An 18196-nucleotide genomic window follows, 5' to 3' on the forward strand; every position below is an offset into this window, starting at 1 on the left:
AAACGATTGTCTGTGGTTAAAAAATGATTATCTTTTCTTCTAACTTAATTAATGCTCTTACTTGTTTGTCCATAATAGGGATTTTATTGTTTTTTTTACTATTTCTAGGATTTATTTTACTTTGTTTAAATATATATTTTATCAACTAGACGATCTTCAACATATCCCTCTTGGTCGAAGTTCTTCGGACTCTTTTATCCTTTGCTCCTCCAATAAACTTAGTCATCGTTTATTGTCTCGAGTATATTCTTTTATAGTTTTAGCAAAAATAAATACTATTAAGGATATTGGTACTGGTTCTTATAGAAATTTAGAGTTATAATTATCATAAAAATGAAATGATGGATAAATGATCAAATATGAATTCATTAAGGATATATTAAAACAAGATACTTACATTATTCAATATGTTCTTAGTTTTTTTAACAATAATATATCTAAAAATCTTAAATGACCCGATTAAGATTTTAGCCAAAATAATATTATGTTAGCCTAGAGATTTAGCTTATAGAGGAAGGTTGGACATCTATTTCCCTATTCTTCGAGGCTTGTATAATATTATTTTAGCTAAATTAATCGAACCTTTTTTAAAAATTGACCTAATCAGGTCGTTTAACAACACTACCTAATATTAACTTTTCTGAGAAATAGTTGATAGGTTCTTAAATATTTATGCCATATGATGGCTGGGTATCTTGCTATTTTTTATTTTATATAAGATTTATTTAAATATTTATTTACATAATGAAAGTGTTATTTGATAAATCATTAATATTCGTTTGACGAACTTATTTACTCCGTTTACGTTTAAGGTGTTAGTTTTTTACCTTGTTTAATTAAATTTATAAATTTTGACCAAATATTAAAATAGCAAAATACAAATTTTTATATTTCTCTAATTAATATACATTATAACATAATTTATTTGTCCTTGCAACTTTTTGATAGACCCCGCTATTACCTCCTCTTAACGATGCTTTGATATCCAATTATAGTTTCGCTGGTCTTTTTAGCTGGGATATCACTTCCTCTAAATTGGATTCATCATCGAATTCGTAATTTATATTTTTTTGTTATATCGTTTATAAGACCGAAAAATGTAAAATCTTAAGAACTATATTATTTGTATTGGACCTTACTTCGATCATAAATGAATATGGATTTATTTTATAGATCGTTTTATATATATCCTAACAGTATAAACCTTAAACTCAGGGAATTTTCTTTTTTAGGGACCCAATTGTGTTTCTCATAATTTTCTCTCTTTTTAATTATTAATATATCTAAGTCACTTATTATTTTGATTAAATAATATTTAATTAATATATGTTTCTCATTCAAAGCTAAAAAAAATACATTTTAAATTAAATTAATTTTCCTTTTAATTATAGTCGTAAGCCTGGTGGTAAAGACGATATTTTTGGATGCCAGGTTGGACTTGCACAATTTTTAAACATGAAACAATTTGAGGACCTCTGCTTTCATTCATCTTCGTCATCAGGTTTTTCATGCTTATAAATAATGTTGTTAAACGGCTCTTTTTGAGCCGATTTTTAAAAACGGCTTAGGCAATATTTTAGTGAGATTTCGCTAATAGATCTGTAAACCTTTGTGCCATCTATGAGAAAAATTATTAGGCTTGCCTAATATTTTCCCGGACAAATATTGAATTAGCCGTTTGTAAAAATCGACTCAAATCGAGCCATTTAGGAACACTACTTATATAACAATGTTAAGAGATATTATATATATCATATAAACGAAAAGTTAATAACTGATAGTAGATATGATAACTGAATGAATTTAGTTTTTCTAACTTGGCTGCTGTTTTACAATATTATTACCTTGATTTTTATAAAGCGTTTTTATTTTGTATGCTACAGGCGGAGATTTGGATCGTAACGATTGGATCAGATTTTGGGTTCAATTTATTCTATCAAATATTTATTCGCAACAATCCACCCCAACGATCATCAACGAAATGTAAATTACCATACATGATTTTAAGATGTTCTCTGATATTTATTTTCAGGAAAAAATTTGTGATTTCATTCATCATGAAAGATTTTTTATTGTAATAATCACAAAAGATTACCTATAAAATCTTTTTTTAAATATTTTTTACAAAAGATTTGGAGTTTTATACAAGATTTGATCAAAAAATATGTTTGAGCATTCTCGAAAAATTTTCTTTTAAAAAATCTTGAAAAATTAAAATCTTTGAAGGTTTTTTATTTTGAGAGCATTACAAAATCTCTTTTTTTAATTTAAATTTGACCAGAGTTGAATAAATTCCAAATCACAATTTTATCAGTTATATATGCCTATACTGCCCTCTTATTAGTTTTTTTTAGCTTATTTAAATAATAATTTTGAATATTTTTAAACCTTTAACATTATAATGTAGCAATATGTAATTTTAAAAAATCTTTTTATTTAAATAATTATTTATTATGTGTCTTTTCAAAATATCGCCTTACTATGCTAAAATATCATATTTTCTCCCAGCAATATTAAATTTTTTTATATCTACCTTTACAACTTCTACTATTCCTTGTGGCATTGAATTAAGAATCTGATATACATTTTTGGAAATCGATTTCCATATAAACTCAAATTTTTTCTACAAGGAATCCTTTGGTCTACATCGCCACTAGTGTTGTTAAACGGCCTAGTTTCTAGTCGATAGACTCCCACTTGAGTGGACTAACTCAATTTTTTTAGTTTTTTTATGATTTTATATATTTATTTTTTTACATGTATTTATAACATTTTCCCATTCTATCCATTTTGAAAATTCATCTGCTATAATTATAAAGTTTTTTTCCATATATTTCGAAAAAATCATGTACTCTCTCTCCTGGACCTTCTGACGGTTCTCGATTACCCTTATTCTTTATTATTGGCATTTTGACCCTTTTATTACGTACATGGTTCACATTTTCTCTTAACCTTTCTATCTCCTCGTTCATTCCTGGCTACCATACATATTCCCTTTCTAATATTTTCATCCTTGCTATCCCCTGATGTTCTACGTGTAATAATTCCAATATCTTTTCCCCCAATTTATTGGGAATTACTAATCTTCTTCCCCTTATAATCATTCTCTATTCTTCTTCTCATTTTCTCTTTCCCCGTTAAACTCTTTTTACCCTACCCATTTCTCTATCTTTTAACCTCTCTTCTCTTATATCTTCCCATGTTAATCTTTTATTTTGGATTACTCTGGCTATCTTTATAATTGGGTTATTCATAATACTTGTATTCCCTCCTTATTTTATTCCTTATCCTCTACTATTGCCATCATATGGTAGATAATTCTCTCTGCCCTTCCTAGATGAAAATATTAGGAAGGGAATGTGTATGGTAGCCAGGAATGAATGAGGAGATAAAATTAAGTAGAAGATGTGAAACATAATAAAAGGGTCGTCAGTAGGTCCAGGAGAAAGAGTATATAGATTTTTTTCGAAATATATGGAAAAAACGAAAATGATACTGGGTTAACGAGTGAGATAATCATCAAAAGATTAGTCTTATGAATGGGTAGATACGGGTTAATAAAAGCATTAGCATCAGACGGAGGGCCAGCATTTATAAGTGAAAAGTTTAGGTATTATAATAGTGCACACAAATTGAACGTTTCAACGCAGCATTTCAAAAGGTAAACGTAACTATGTTTAAATTGAACCGCTAATTTTTTGTTTTTTATGAAATCTAAATTTAAAACAAAAAAAAGTTCTGTTCAATTTAAACGAATTGAAACTTTTAATTTGTGCGCACTATTAGACACATTTTATCACCACCAAACCATCCAAGTTCCAATGGGCAGGCGAAACGGATGCTAAGGTTAGTTAAATCGTGGTTAAAGAAGTCGAGAAAATAAGGGAAAGAAATATGTATTTTGTAGTTGTATTATAATAATAGTATAAATGATACAGGCCGTACACCATCCGTTATGTTTTTTAGGAAGGAGAACAAAATTATTTTTAGATACATTAAAGAAGGCTATATGGAACGGAGAGACAAAAGGTTTAACACTATTTGTGGAAGGTCAAGCAGTATGGGTAAAAATGTTTAAGATTAAATAGATGGGTGAAAGGAATTATAAATAAAGTAACAGTAGAACATATTAGTATTGGTTAATGAAGTTAGTATGGCCAGGCTTGAGGAGCAATTAAGGAGAAGAGAATAAGAAAGGAAGAAATTAATTAAGAGGTTAAATCAATGACGGATTATGAAAAATTAAATTAATTCATAATCAAATTCGATCCGGAATTTTGTGAATATAAGTATAATCGTAAGAGTCAAAATATGAAATTGAAATATTTGATTTAGGAGAGTTAGACAAATTGAATTGAGCGTTGGCTAAATAACATGATTCGGCTAATAATTCAAAGAAGTATTCAACTTGAAGGATTCAAATTGAATAAGAAAATAAAGTAGTAAATGACTATGACGAGAGGTACAATGGAGTATTCATAGAAGAACGACTCGAATATTGAAATTATTCAAATTGGAAAAGGGTGAAAAGAGTTAAAGGGAAAGAAGAGGAGAGTGGAGGATAAATGAATGATCAATGGAATAAGAAGGGTGAAAGGGGGATGAATTGTCCATAAATATGGGTTGATAAAAAATGGAATGATAAAATTACCCAGAACACGAAGTCGAAATAGAGGTCGTGAAAGAAAAATATAAATTTTAGTTATATTTTATCTATCATAAATTTAAAATATTCTTTGTTCTTCATCTTAATTAATCACAATTATTTATAATTTAAGTTTATTTTTTATAATTCATTCTCAAGATTAGAGAATAGTAATAATTGTATTATTTAAGTTATATTTTCACCATCCAGTTATTGATAATCATTAATCATTAGTGCTGTAGTTACAAAAAAAACGCTTTAGCGTTACACGTTATGTCTGAAAAAAGGAACGCGTTACTGTTACCGTTACTCGTTACCTTTTTAAAAAAGGAACGCGCGTTACTGCTTATTCAAAAAAGTAACGGGTTACTCATTACTTTAAAATAGGATAACATCTTTTTGTAACAATTATTGATTTTCAAAATTTTGATCAGACAAACAAGAGCGCTTAGTGCTCAACACAGCTTCGCCTTGTTAAACACATGTTCAGTTGGCGCAGAGGATGGGAGAGTTGTATTATATTTTAATTCGGAGAATTTATTAAATATATTTTAAAAATTATCTTTCTAATAGATCATCTTCACAAGAATCTTCATTCATTTCCTCATCAAAAAAAAATTTAACTTTATCAAAAATTATTCTGGTATTTGTGTTGGACAAAGGAATTAAGTTTGCTCCTTCTTTATCAAGACCAAACTGGAAATAAGTTCTAGAATTCTTCCTTTGTTGACCTCTAATTTTATCCAGGGCCAAACCAATTTAAATATTGGGTGAATTATTGCGAATCGTATATATTCATAGTTATAGATGTGTTTGAATCTATTGAAAATAAAAGATAATCAAAATATAAATTGTAAGCAATATTTGAACTGTATACCTTTTATCTATGCCTTTCAGGATTGAATTAAAAAGCGACTTACAAAACTAGAAATTATTCAAAGCCATATATATATATACACATATCATATTTCTTAATTAACAATAACCATACAATATTCATCCATGAACGACTTGTCGTTATCTGAAACTCTCTCTAATTCAGATTTATCACAAGATTCGTTAAATTTTTGGCAATTCTCCTTAATAAGACTCTATTAATTTCACGGAGTTATAAAAAGAGTTCCATCTTGTTATAACCGGTTTAATCAGATATCTTCTCATGTTTTCCTTTAAAACTGGTTGCACAATTTGAAGATTTCCATGTTTATTCCACAATAACTTACACTTAGAAAATGTAATTTTTGAAATAGTTTTAAAATGGTTATCGTTATCTGCCTTTTCAATGTCAACACTTGCAATGAGATTTAAAATATGTGCTTAACAGGAATGATGCTTAGGTAAGTATACAATACTATCATTAGTATTTTGATTTTCAAATAGATCAAATAATGAAAGAGGAACTATTTCATCATTCGATTCCTCTCCTTGTTCATATACTCTAATAAATTTTTAATAAATATATTATATTTTTTACGTGAAAGATTTTATATAATTTCTAGCATTGTCAGTAATGCATTTGGTCATTTTATTTAGTGTCTTATATGTGGTAAAAATTTCAGAGATTATTTTTGCTAGATAATCAAATATGTGTTTTTGATTTAGTCTTTTACAAGCTAAGCAGGCTGAAATCCTCAAGAGTATCATCCTTAAATACGAACTTTTTTAAAAGAATATATTGTCAATTTATAAATTATATATTTTATATGCGATGATAAGCTGACCAAGAATCCACAGTTGTACAATCAATTTTTTGGATACACATACATCCATTAATTTCTTTGCCATGGTGTCATATTCTTTGTTAATTTTTTATACGAGGGTTGACCTATACTTCACATTTTTGGTTGGCTGCAATTTTTCGATAATATTAATAAATGCAGTGCTTTCTACAATTGAAAATGGTTGTAATTCTTCAATTACAAATAAAAAACTAATTCATAGAATTAGTAAGTACTATGAACATAATAGTCTTAAAATAAATAATAATATTGCTCTGACATTTACTTTGAATTTTGATTGAATGAAAATTTAAGAGAATTTAAAATAAAAATGAAGGAATGGTGCTTTCTATGAATTAAAAATCGGCTTAAATTATTTATATTATAAAATAAATAAAAGTAATTTTATAGTCAATAAAATATGTTTTTCCTTTTTTAATATTTTTAAAGAAAAAATTTATAGTAACATAAAGAAAAAGAAATGCGTTACCGTTACTCATTATTTCTAGAAGAAGGTAACGAATGGCGTTCCTTTTCTTCAAAAAAGTTTACTAAGTTATTAGCGACGTTACTTTACAGCACTATTAATCATTTATTACATTTTATTATAAATTATAATGAATTAAAATAAGTTAATACTATGTAATCACCTATACCTAAATTGGGAGTAATAAAATTTTATAAATTATAACGGCATAATAATTAAGTATGCAATATTGTAATACAAACACTTATAAACAAATTTTACTTTCTTGTTACAATTATCACATCTACAAGGGAATATATAAGAATTAATAGAATTATGAAAACATTAATAAAACCTATATGTTATTGTAACTTTAATTGCATTAGGATATAGACATAATTGTAACAGTAATCACACATAATAGAGAACTTTTATTATATTCTAACAACAACCACATAAACAAGATAGATAATTGTAACATGAACATAAAAACTTAACGATACACGTTTATATCACGCAAAAAGAAATGTTAGAGAAGTAAAGGAGGAAAGGGATCAAATATAGCCATGGAGATATCATTGATTTGGTAGTTGAAATTGTATGAAGGATGAGGGAATCTTAGCATTGGTGTACGAGTATATCATATCCAGAGAGTAATGAAAAAATATCTGGGAGAAGAGTGATTAAAAAGGTTGGATTTGAGTAGTAGGGAATATAATACTGAGACAGTAGAAGGAGAGATGATGGAAACTGATAAATTAACACATGTTTTTAAAGTTAGAGATTAAGACGATGGGGCAATGAGAGGAACTATGACATAGACAGGAAAAGAGAAAATTCATATTAAGAGGGGAGATGTATAAGAAAATATGTGAGGTGACGATTAGAAAAAGAGAAAAATAAAACACATTATTCACTGATTATTAATTTTTGTTTTTAATATGAATATATTATTTTGTTTTTTTTGGAAATATGGAATAAGAAAGTTATACACTATAGGATCAGATAATAAAATAATTGTATATACTTATTTGACAATATAGATTGATATATATTCTTTTTAGGGATATAGGGAATAATAATATTACAAATATATTAATTACCCCATATGTGTAAGATATTGAAATCTGGGAATGATAACAGATGGATATCAATCCTTGAAAGATTTTTATAGATTTAGTTTAGAAGCTCCGTTTTGATAGACGATGTAATTTGCGTTATGACCTAATAATTGAACTAATGGGATCAGTTTTTCATTAAGGATATCTTGAATGATATTTAACAGCATTTAGTATGTATATTATTTATAAACAAAATACATCATAGACCTTTTGTATTCATCAACCCCATATCTAGAAACTTAATGGATCGTAAACAATCAGGATATAAGCTTTCTGTTTCCGGTCCTGCATCTTATAGTATATGCCTAAAGCTTATATCGAATTATGATTCTGAATATTGTGTTCTCGCATTACTCTTTTCTCCAATTTACGATAAAAATTAATCTGTTATTTTATAGTGTTGACAAAAATGGTTTTTTATTCCAAGCAAAACTTTTTTCAAACTATTTTTCTCAAATTTTTTATAATATTTTTGCTGGACTAAATCTGGACCTTTTTTTAAAGAATAGGATTTTTGGTGTCAAAAAAATTTTAAGAATAATAAATTATTTTTTTTATTTTCGCATTTTTCAAAATTTCTTAATTAATATATTTCCATTTTATAGGTGATATCTTGTTTTAATTTATATCATTAGAAAGTGAAAATTGGGAATTTTGTAGGAGCATAATCTAAGGGAGAGAGATCCCCCCCATCGCAAATTTACCTGTTCTCCTAAATATATATAATTTTGCTAATAAAAATCCCATCTACATTCGCATCACCCCCTCTCTGCAAAAAATGTATACAATATAATGGATGTGCAGGGAGTTTGATTATGTCTTTTTATTATAACAAATTTATATTATATTGTATTATAATGTTTTATTAATATTAAATCGAAGCATATATAGATGGAATCCCTACCCCCGGGAAATAGACCCCTGGATTTTTTTTCCATATTTATAGAATTTACTTAAGACCTAATATAGTAACGGCTAACTTAATATTTTAGCCAGAAAAATATTGCGTAAGCATAGAGATTTTGATAATATATGTCTAAACCTTTGTTCCTTCTATGAGCAAATTCTTCAGGCTTGCGTAAAAATTTTCTGGATGAAATAATGAGTTAGCCGAATTTAAAAATCGCCTCAAAACGAGTCGTTTAACATCACTCATAATAATAGGTATATTTTTATTTGGATTATAATGGATATACTCATATTTATAATGTATATATAAATTAGTATTTTAGAAAAAAATATTATAAAAATATAATATATTAATCAGCTAAATTTCTTTAAGCCCTAATTCATTATTTAAAGATTACTCATATACCCTTCCATAAAAAAGATAAAATTCTGAAGTTCAAATTGGTACTGGGAAAAAATAACCCATGTATTTCTTATTTTCGTAAAGATTATTTGCTATAGTAATAAATACAATATCCATAATTACGATATTAAGTAGACTAAATTTGACATAATTTTTTAATAAAATATATTTATTTTATTGATAAATCATGATTATGTTTATATAAATTTAATAATTAAGAATAATTATTATATGATTGACATCGAATATTGAAGGAAATCGCCCTTATTAAATATGGAAAGCTTGGCACCCCATCACGGTATTCCTCGCAAAGTTACTTTAACCGAATCTGGGTATTATAACTGCAATTTTTTTTCGGTGTCCAACTATCTACACGCCATCGTTCAAGTTTAGTTTCATCGATACCTCGCATTCCATTTTTTAAAATAAATACCCAGATTGATGGATGTTTATTCCCAACCAGATTAGAAAAACGATGATTCCTACCTTCGCTTTGAATATTTGTGCGTTCTTCATCAGATAGAGTGCTCTGATTCACGTTCCAAGTTTCTGGAGGAAAGCGAGGCTCATTTCGACGTGTTTGGAATTGAGAATTGCTTCTTGTGACAAATTCTTGAAAAAAAAATCTGAGGGTATTTTTCCTCGATTTTTTTTCCTATTACCATATAGATGATAAAAAATATGAATTAGAATGATCAAATAATAAAATAAAAGTATCCTAACAAAATATAAATTGTACTTTGCTTGGGAAATTTATTTACGATTAAATATAACATTTTATACTTACGTAATGTATTTTACGTTTATATATTTTTTATGATAATTATATAAAGTATAAAATGTTAAGATATTTAATAATATTTAAATTTCCCGCGCAATCTTCTATCAATAGTGGACTCTTACCTGAGATACAGGGATTTTTTCGCGAAACAACTAGAAGGAATAACGATTTTCTTTTTACTTTGACACGGTGGAGGGTAGATGTTACTATCAAGTACAAATCAGATTATGTCCTGATGGCCATGACAATTGAACGATTTTCTTTTTACGACACGGTGGAGGATCAAGTACAAATCAGATTATGTCCTGCAATTGGTTTATAATACACTCGTTGTTATGAACGATATATCAAAATTAGTTAATTTTTTCTATGTGTAACGTTTTATAAAAAATTAATTAAATAAAACAAATATAAAAAAAATGAATACAGATACTAAAGCGACTGCTCATAGTATTAATTTGATTCTTCAGGGTTTACAGATAACCTTTAAGTTTTTATAAATAAGGTGGAACCTTTTTTTAAGGAAACTTAAATTAATGGCGTCGAAATAATTTGTATATTATTTAGATGACTTTATATGCATCATAGGCTTTTATAATCATGGTCAGCGTCCATTCTATGTTGTTAGACTCGATTTTTTAAAAACGGTCAACTAAAGATTTTGGCCAAATAATATTAGGAAAGCCTGGATATTTTGCTCATAGATATCAGAAAGGTTTGGGCATCTATTAATGAAATCTTGAGGCTAGCGTAATATTTTTGGCTAAAATATTGGGTTAGCCGTTTTTAATGAGCCGTTTAACAATAGTTGTGTTGTTGGGTTGAATAAGGTCCATCTTAATCAGGGACATGGAACGTAACTTTGAGTAAATTTATGGAACGTGTATTCCGGAACGTTACTGAAATTAAATCTATTCTTATTTATTTCTATAATTAAAAAAAATATAAATTTTTTTTTATCTCTCTAACAGTGCAATTTATTAAGTCTTTTTATTTTCTAAATCCTTACAAATGGTACACCCTCAAGTTTTTTCTCCGATGAAGATTGTAAAACCGTTGAAAAATATTGGTCTCGTTAAAGCTGTTAGTTGAATGATCCAAAAAGAGAGCCTTTTTCCAGGTGACTTTCTAGGTCAATGGACCAAATGTAAAATAAGGCTTCAAAAAATGTATTCCCTGTTATCACAAGACGATTTCAGCTCTTATAAAAGGTAAAAAGGCTAATGAATTAATTACTTTGTTCTGCCTTATATCTAGATCTTAGATTTAGATCTTTTTGAACGAATAGTGAAATAATATAGATATAAATTATTTATTGGCAACATGGGAACATATTTAAAATTTAAAGGATGAAGATATAAATATAAATAATTAGGATGAATTTTCTGAAAAAGGACCAGAATATGATGAATTAGAAATGTTTCTAAGGATAAAAAAGAGAAACATAACTTACAAAAGGATGATATTCTATCAACTATAAAAACATTTCTAGCGGATCGTCTAGATAAATCAAAAAATTTGCTAGAAAATTGGGAATCCAATAAATAAAATAGTATACTGTGTGAATTGGCCCATATTTAACAACTCCATGTAGCCAGGTAAGTGTTGAACGTTGTTTTTTGACACTCAAATTTATACTAACACCACAGACCAATATAAATAATAATCCTTTATAAAATCTATTATTGTTTAGATGTATAATTGATTTAATAAAGATTAATTAAATAGGTAGATTAAAAAATATATAGCTATATTTTTATAGGAAAGTTTTCCGAAATGTGGAACGGAACTGGAACTGAACAATTTTGTTGACCTGAACGGGAACGCAAAAATGCCCTTTTCTGGGTTCCCTGATTTTAATTAATAAAACTTTGAATATATCTCCTATAGTTATTAAATATTAAATAATCATTGTTATACGATCTCTTTCCATAATCAAAACAGTTCTTATTATGGTATTTTGGATTGTTGTAACTTTGATATCGGGAATTATAGTTGTTATCTTGATAATGAAATCTTTGGTTATCATAACGTCGTTGTGGTACTCAGCGTTGCCTATAATATTATGCTGAGGTCTAATATTATCAGCATTAATTGTCTATCCTGTTGTTCACGAACGTTTCCATTTTTTTATTTTTCGAACCGCCTATATGTTTATTGTTAATATCTTTTAAATATATATGATCTATTTTACCTATATTCATTTTTAATTTTTAATTCTTCTAACTCATATTCAATGATTCATTGAATGTAATATTGTCTCTTAAACTGATTTTCGTCAAATGTCTTCATTTAAAGAAAATGTCTTAACTTTTTCTAAAACTCAATCAAAACCTATAAATTTACAATCCTTGGTTAACTTGCTTAGACGAGATACCTTCATTTTTCTCCTGGACGGAATCACTAAATTTAATGAGTTTAGAAATTTTAGTTTTGTAGGGATGTAACAATTTAAATTTTTCGATAAATATTGCAGCCTTAGAAAATCGGAGATGGTATATATTACTTCTAATTTAGTATATTAATCATCCGGTTTTCGTTATCAGTACTGACTATCCTTAAAGATAGTTTTTACTTCATTTATTCAAAGTTACTTAACATTTTGAGTCGATTTAGTATCTGTATTCATTTTTTATATTTATTTTATAATTTAATTATTACAAAACGTTACAAAGAATGAATTAAATAATTTAAATATTTAGTATATATGATTTATTATAAACCAGTTGCCATGACCATCAGGACATAATCTGCCTTGTACTTGATAACATCGATTCATATTCTCCAGCTTGTCAAATTTAAAAGAAAATCGTTCATTCTTTCTAGTTGTTTCTCGAAAATAAGATCTCAGGTACGAGTTGATCGAAGATTGCACAGGAAATGTGATTACGATTAAAAATATAAAAACGTAAAATACATTATATAAAATCTGATTGATATTATAAATAATGTGTTCTATATGGGAATGTTTACTATATTTCTGCCACCATGTGTAATCTCTGGCCAACAATTTAATTTTTCCAACACCTAAATGTCCCCTAAGTAACACATATAACATTGACGTTCTCATTTTGAGTGGGATTATAATACTATTTTCTTTAAAAAGAAAATCTTTTATTAAGATTAATTCTGTCTTCATGTTTTTATAAGTTTTGTTTTTAACAGTTCCCCTTTTCTAATATTATCTATAATCTCCATAATTTCTTTTTCATTAGCACTTTTCACTATTATTTCAAAATTTATTGGCATGTCTCATAATTCTTTAGTTTCAAATTCCAAGTTTTATATCATTTCCTCTGTATTTATCTGTGTTAATCTTGATAAACAATCAGGTACAATGCTACATTTCCCTGCTCTGTGAATCGTTAAATCACATGCTTCCATGGCTAAATTTTATTTTTGTAATTTCATTGACGTGTCTTTAAGACCCTTAGTAAGTAAGTAAGCAAGTGGTTTATGATCTGTGATAATAGTAACTTTATAACCTATCAGACTTTCTTGAATTTTTAGTCACGTAAATAATCGTAAAACATTCTCGTTCAATGTTAGTATAGTTTACTTCCTATTTAAGCAATGCACTTGATGCAAAGGCAATATACTTTTCTTTACCATCATCCTCTATATGAAATAAAACGTCTCTTAATTCGAAGCGTCGGCGGCTATTCCAATGGATAGATCGTAGATGGTGAACTTAAACATTTTCAATTCGTTAAGACTTTTCTGATTTATATTTTATTTATCTTTGAATGTAGATAATTCCTCTTTAGTTTTTGATTCTGTTTTATAATAGCTTTTATTTTATCTAGATGTTTACCATTAGCATAAATGTCGTGACCCAGGAAACGAATTTCGTTTTTAAAAATATGCTTTGGCAAAATTAGGTATTAGACCATACTTTGTAATTCTGTCGAAGACTTTTCTAATATTGTTTATATGTGCCTTATCATTATTTCCAGTTATAAGTAAGCTATCAATGTAAAATATGGCATCTTTCATAACACAAATTTGACATCTTCACTAAATTTTTATTTAAACATGTTATTATTACTCATTTTAACATATTTTCGTCAACAAAAATCAAAAAACTATGATTATGACAATTGTCACTTATCTAGAGTACAACTTCACTAAATTTTTATTTAAACATGTTATCAATACTTATTTTAAAATATTTTCGTCAAAAAAATTCAAAAAACTATAAGAATAACGATTATGACAATTGTCACTTTTCATTGGTACATCTTCACTAAATTTATATTTACACATGTTATTAATACTTATTTTAACATATTTTCGTCAAAAAACTTTAAAAATAACCATTATGACAATTGTCACTTTTCTATGGTACATCTTCACTAAATTTTTATTTAAACATGTTTTTAATACTTATTTTAACATATTTTCTTCAAAAAACTTTAAAATAACGATTATGACAAATGTCACTTTTCATTGGTATATCTTTACTAAATTTATATTTAGACATGTTATTAATACTTATTTTAACATATTTTTGTCAAAAAACTTTAAAAATAACGATTATGACAATTGTCACTTTTTATTGTCTTCACTAAATTTATATTTAGACATGTTATTAATACTTATTTTAACATATTTTCGTCAAAAAAATTCAAAAAACTTTAAAAATAATGATTATGACAATGTCAATTTTCTATGGTACATCTTCACTAAATTTTATTTAAACATGTTATCAATACTTATTTTAACATATTTTCTTCAAAAAAATTCAAAAAACTTATAAAATAACGATTATGACAATTGTCACTTTTCTATGGTATATCTTCACTAAATTTTTATTTAAACATGTTTTTAATACTTATTTTAACATATTTTCTTCAAAAAAATTCAAACTTATAAAATAACGATTATGACAATTGTCACTTTTCTATAGTACATCTTCACTTTTTTATTTAAACATCTTATTAATACTTATTTTAACATATTTTCTTCAAAAAAAATTCAAAAAACTTATAAAATAACGATTATGACAATTGTCAATTTCCTATGGTACATCTTCACTAAATTTTTATTTAAACATGTTATTAATACTTATTTTAACATATTGTCGTCAAAAAAACTTTAAAAATAACGATTATGACAATGGTCACTTTTCATTGGTACATCTTCACTAAATTTATATTTACACATGTTATTAATACTTATTTTAACCTATTTTCTTCAAAAAAATTCAAAAAACTTATAAAATAACGATTATGACAATTGTCACATTAAAATATTATCCTTAAAAAGATCATATAAAATCATCAAAAAAGTTTCATAAAATCCACCTCATTTAATAAAAAATAGATAATTTTAACAAAATTATAAAAGATTTCACCTAAAATTGTTTATTTATCTAATAAAATTTACAATATAATTCCTCAATAAAAGATGTATTTACAAAGAAAATTGTGAAAATCACTAATAAATTTTATTAAAAAGAATATTACATTTTTACAATATAGCAGCATATTATTTTTTTTATTAAAATAACATCAAATTAATAAATTTATTTTCATTTCAAAATATAATAATATAAATAAAATAAATTATTTTACTAAAATAAATAAATAATAATTAATACTAAGCATCGATGCAGAATTTTGACTAATTTAATTTTAGCAGATTTATATAGGCTTAGTTAGACGATTTTTAGGCTTAGCCGATTTTTAGGCTTACCTAATTAGGCTTAGCCGATTTTTAAGCTTAGCTGATTTTTAAGCTTAGCCGATTTTTAGGCTTACCTAATTAGGCTTAGATTTTTAGGCTTACTTAATTAGGCTTAGCCGATTTTTAGTAGGCTTAGCCATTTTTAGACTTAGCCGATTTTTAGGCTTAGCTAATTTTTAGGCTTACCTAATTAGGCTTAGGCGTAGTTTTTAGCTGATTACGCAACAATAATTATAGGTAATAATATTTTATTATAAATGATATTAAGGGCTATGCGATTAAATAAAACATTTAAATTATAAATTAATTTTTTTTGTAAATTATGCATTTGTTTTTTTTGTCACATGTGATCTGCATCGGGTCTAATTTTTCGAACCCGGGCCTAAATTTTTTTAAAAAAATTGTTCTGTTTGGCTTGATCCCGAACATTTTTTTTATTTTTCCTGAAAAGCCCGACTCGAAATAAAAATTATTTGTCCACCCAGCCTGGTACGAATTTATTTTAATAATAAAAATTTAAATTTTTCTTAAGGGTAAAAAATATTAGCGCCTTGTGTTTTGCAAGATTTTAAAATATTTCATTTGAAAAAATGTAATGATATATTAAAAAAATTTACGCCCAATTTGGCCCAGCCCGAAATTTTTAAAAAAAATATAAGGCCCTAACCGAAATTAATTTTAAAAACTAGACTCGGGCCGGGTACGGGCCAGGCTGTGATTTGCAGATTTCTAGTTCTCCCTGCTAATAATATTATCATTATTTCCTTAAATTCATTGAATTGAATACCTTATTTTAATAATAATAGAATTAGAAATAATATATTTATATCAAATGATGATGATGCTTAATTAATTTAAATGTAAAAATTTTAATCATTTTTTCTCTCATTGAAGGAATATCTATTGAATATAATCTTTATAATAAATTGATATGGAAATTTGTCTCAACTGTTGAAATCTCATCAAATTAATTTTTGAAGGCCTATTTTTAGGAACAATTTTTCTTGAATCCTCATTTTAGGGATAGTTAACTTTAGACGTCCTCTATATTGAATAGGTTTAAAAACCCCTGTATTTTTATATTTATGTTATATATCCCTGTAGGTCGGCAAATGCCAATTGGTTTGCTTCATTTCTGCCAAAATTCCCCTCTTAAATGATTCAGTGGAACATAAAAAATTTAAAAGGCTATAAATAAAAATTATCTTATAACTTAAAAATTAAACAGACCATAGTTAATTTTTAAAAATAGGAGGATAGATAAATTAACATGGGTAAATATTTTGCTTAAATGATTCAGTGGAACATAAAAAATTTAAAAGGCTATAAATAAAAATTATCTTATAACTTAAAAATTAAACAGACCATAGTTAATTTTTAAAAATAGGAGGATAGATAAATTAACATGGGTAAATATTTTGGCTAGCATAGTGGTCCAATAATGCAGGGTGACAATTTTAAATTTTTTGCATAAATTATATCATATGTATTTTTACTAATTATTTGTGAATTTGAAATTTAATGTTAGCTATTTTATGGAGGGTGGTCGAATATCAGTGTGGTGGGGTAGTACATCAAAATATTTTTAAATCTTATTTTTAGCATGTGGAATCATCTAATGAAATATGCCATGGATAAATTCAACCATTTTTCTGATGCTTCATTATGCCGACCAGAGAATTTAGAAAAGAGTTTAAAGAAATTTATCGGTAGGTTTATTTATTTTTTGATTTTCATCACTTTTTATTTATTTTTTGATTTTCATTACTTTTTATTTATTTATTTTTTAAAAGCAAAAATTATATTATAAAAAATTTGAATTTTTTGTTATAATTTAACTGAAAACTGCTATTAGTTGATTGTGTTAACAACCGAAAATTGCTCTTTGCCAATATCAAACAACAATATACCGAATCTTAAAACTTTAAGACACTCAAACAAACGCTGGAAAAGTCAGAAAATTTGGCCTATCAAATTATTTATTACCATGATATATATTTTACCCATTTTATTAGAGTTTTATTTTATTATACTTTGTCAAAAAAATATTTTATTTATCATAAACGATTTTAATTTTCAATCATGTTTCAAATCCAATCAAAGATTTTATTAATTTGAAATGTGACTTTTTCACAAATTATCGTTTTTTTCGACAACAGATCAACTATATTTTTTTGCTTATTGTTGAGATATATATATATCATTGTTATTTATATATTATAATTATTACACTTATAGTTTATAAGGAAAAATAAAAAATATTACTTATTTATTATAAATTTTTTATATTTTCTAATGGATGGATGAAATGATGACTCATTTACTTACTCAAATTATAATTATCGCATACTATAACATCGATGATAATTCATTTATGCACCCACCCCCCTTACCAGAAAAAAAATTTAATAAGATAATGTTTAAATATATTATATAAACTTTTTTGTTTTAATGATTAACTTTTT

At 26.3% G+C, this 18196-nt stretch overlaps 1 protein-coding gene across 2 annotated transcripts in view; it reads left to right on the forward strand.

Moving 5' to 3' along the window:
• The window catches only part of LOC135922036 (uncharacterized), a 65407-nt gene extending 47512 nt beyond the window's left edge, over positions 1-17895 (forward strand). Inside the window, exons 16-21 of one of the 2 annotated variants that reach the window (XM_065456443.1) lie at positions 150-241; positions 949-1055; positions 1392-1501; positions 1884-1983; positions 17334-17440; positions 17587-17895. In XM_065456443.1, the coding sequence (XP_065312515.1) occupies positions 150-241; positions 949-1055; positions 1392-1501; positions 1884-1983; positions 17334-17440; positions 17587-17651 (581 nt within the window). In that variant the 3' untranslated portion in view covers positions 17652-17895. The remainder of the gene's footprint in view (positions 1-149; positions 242-948; positions 1056-1391; positions 1502-1883; positions 1984-17333; positions 17441-17586) is intronic. The other variant, XM_065456444.1, reaches the window with a different exon arrangement.
• The last annotated feature ends 301 nt before the right edge of the window (positions 17896-18196 follow it).

This window comes from Gordionus sp. m RMFG-2023, chromosome 1 (genome assembly GCF_954871325.1).
Source record: "Gordionus sp. m RMFG-2023 chromosome 1, tfGorSpeb1-WG-v2, whole genome shotgun sequence".
Lineage (NCBI taxonomy): Eukaryota > Metazoa > Nematomorpha > Gordioida > Chordodea > Parachordodidae > Gordionus > Gordionus sp. m RMFG-2023.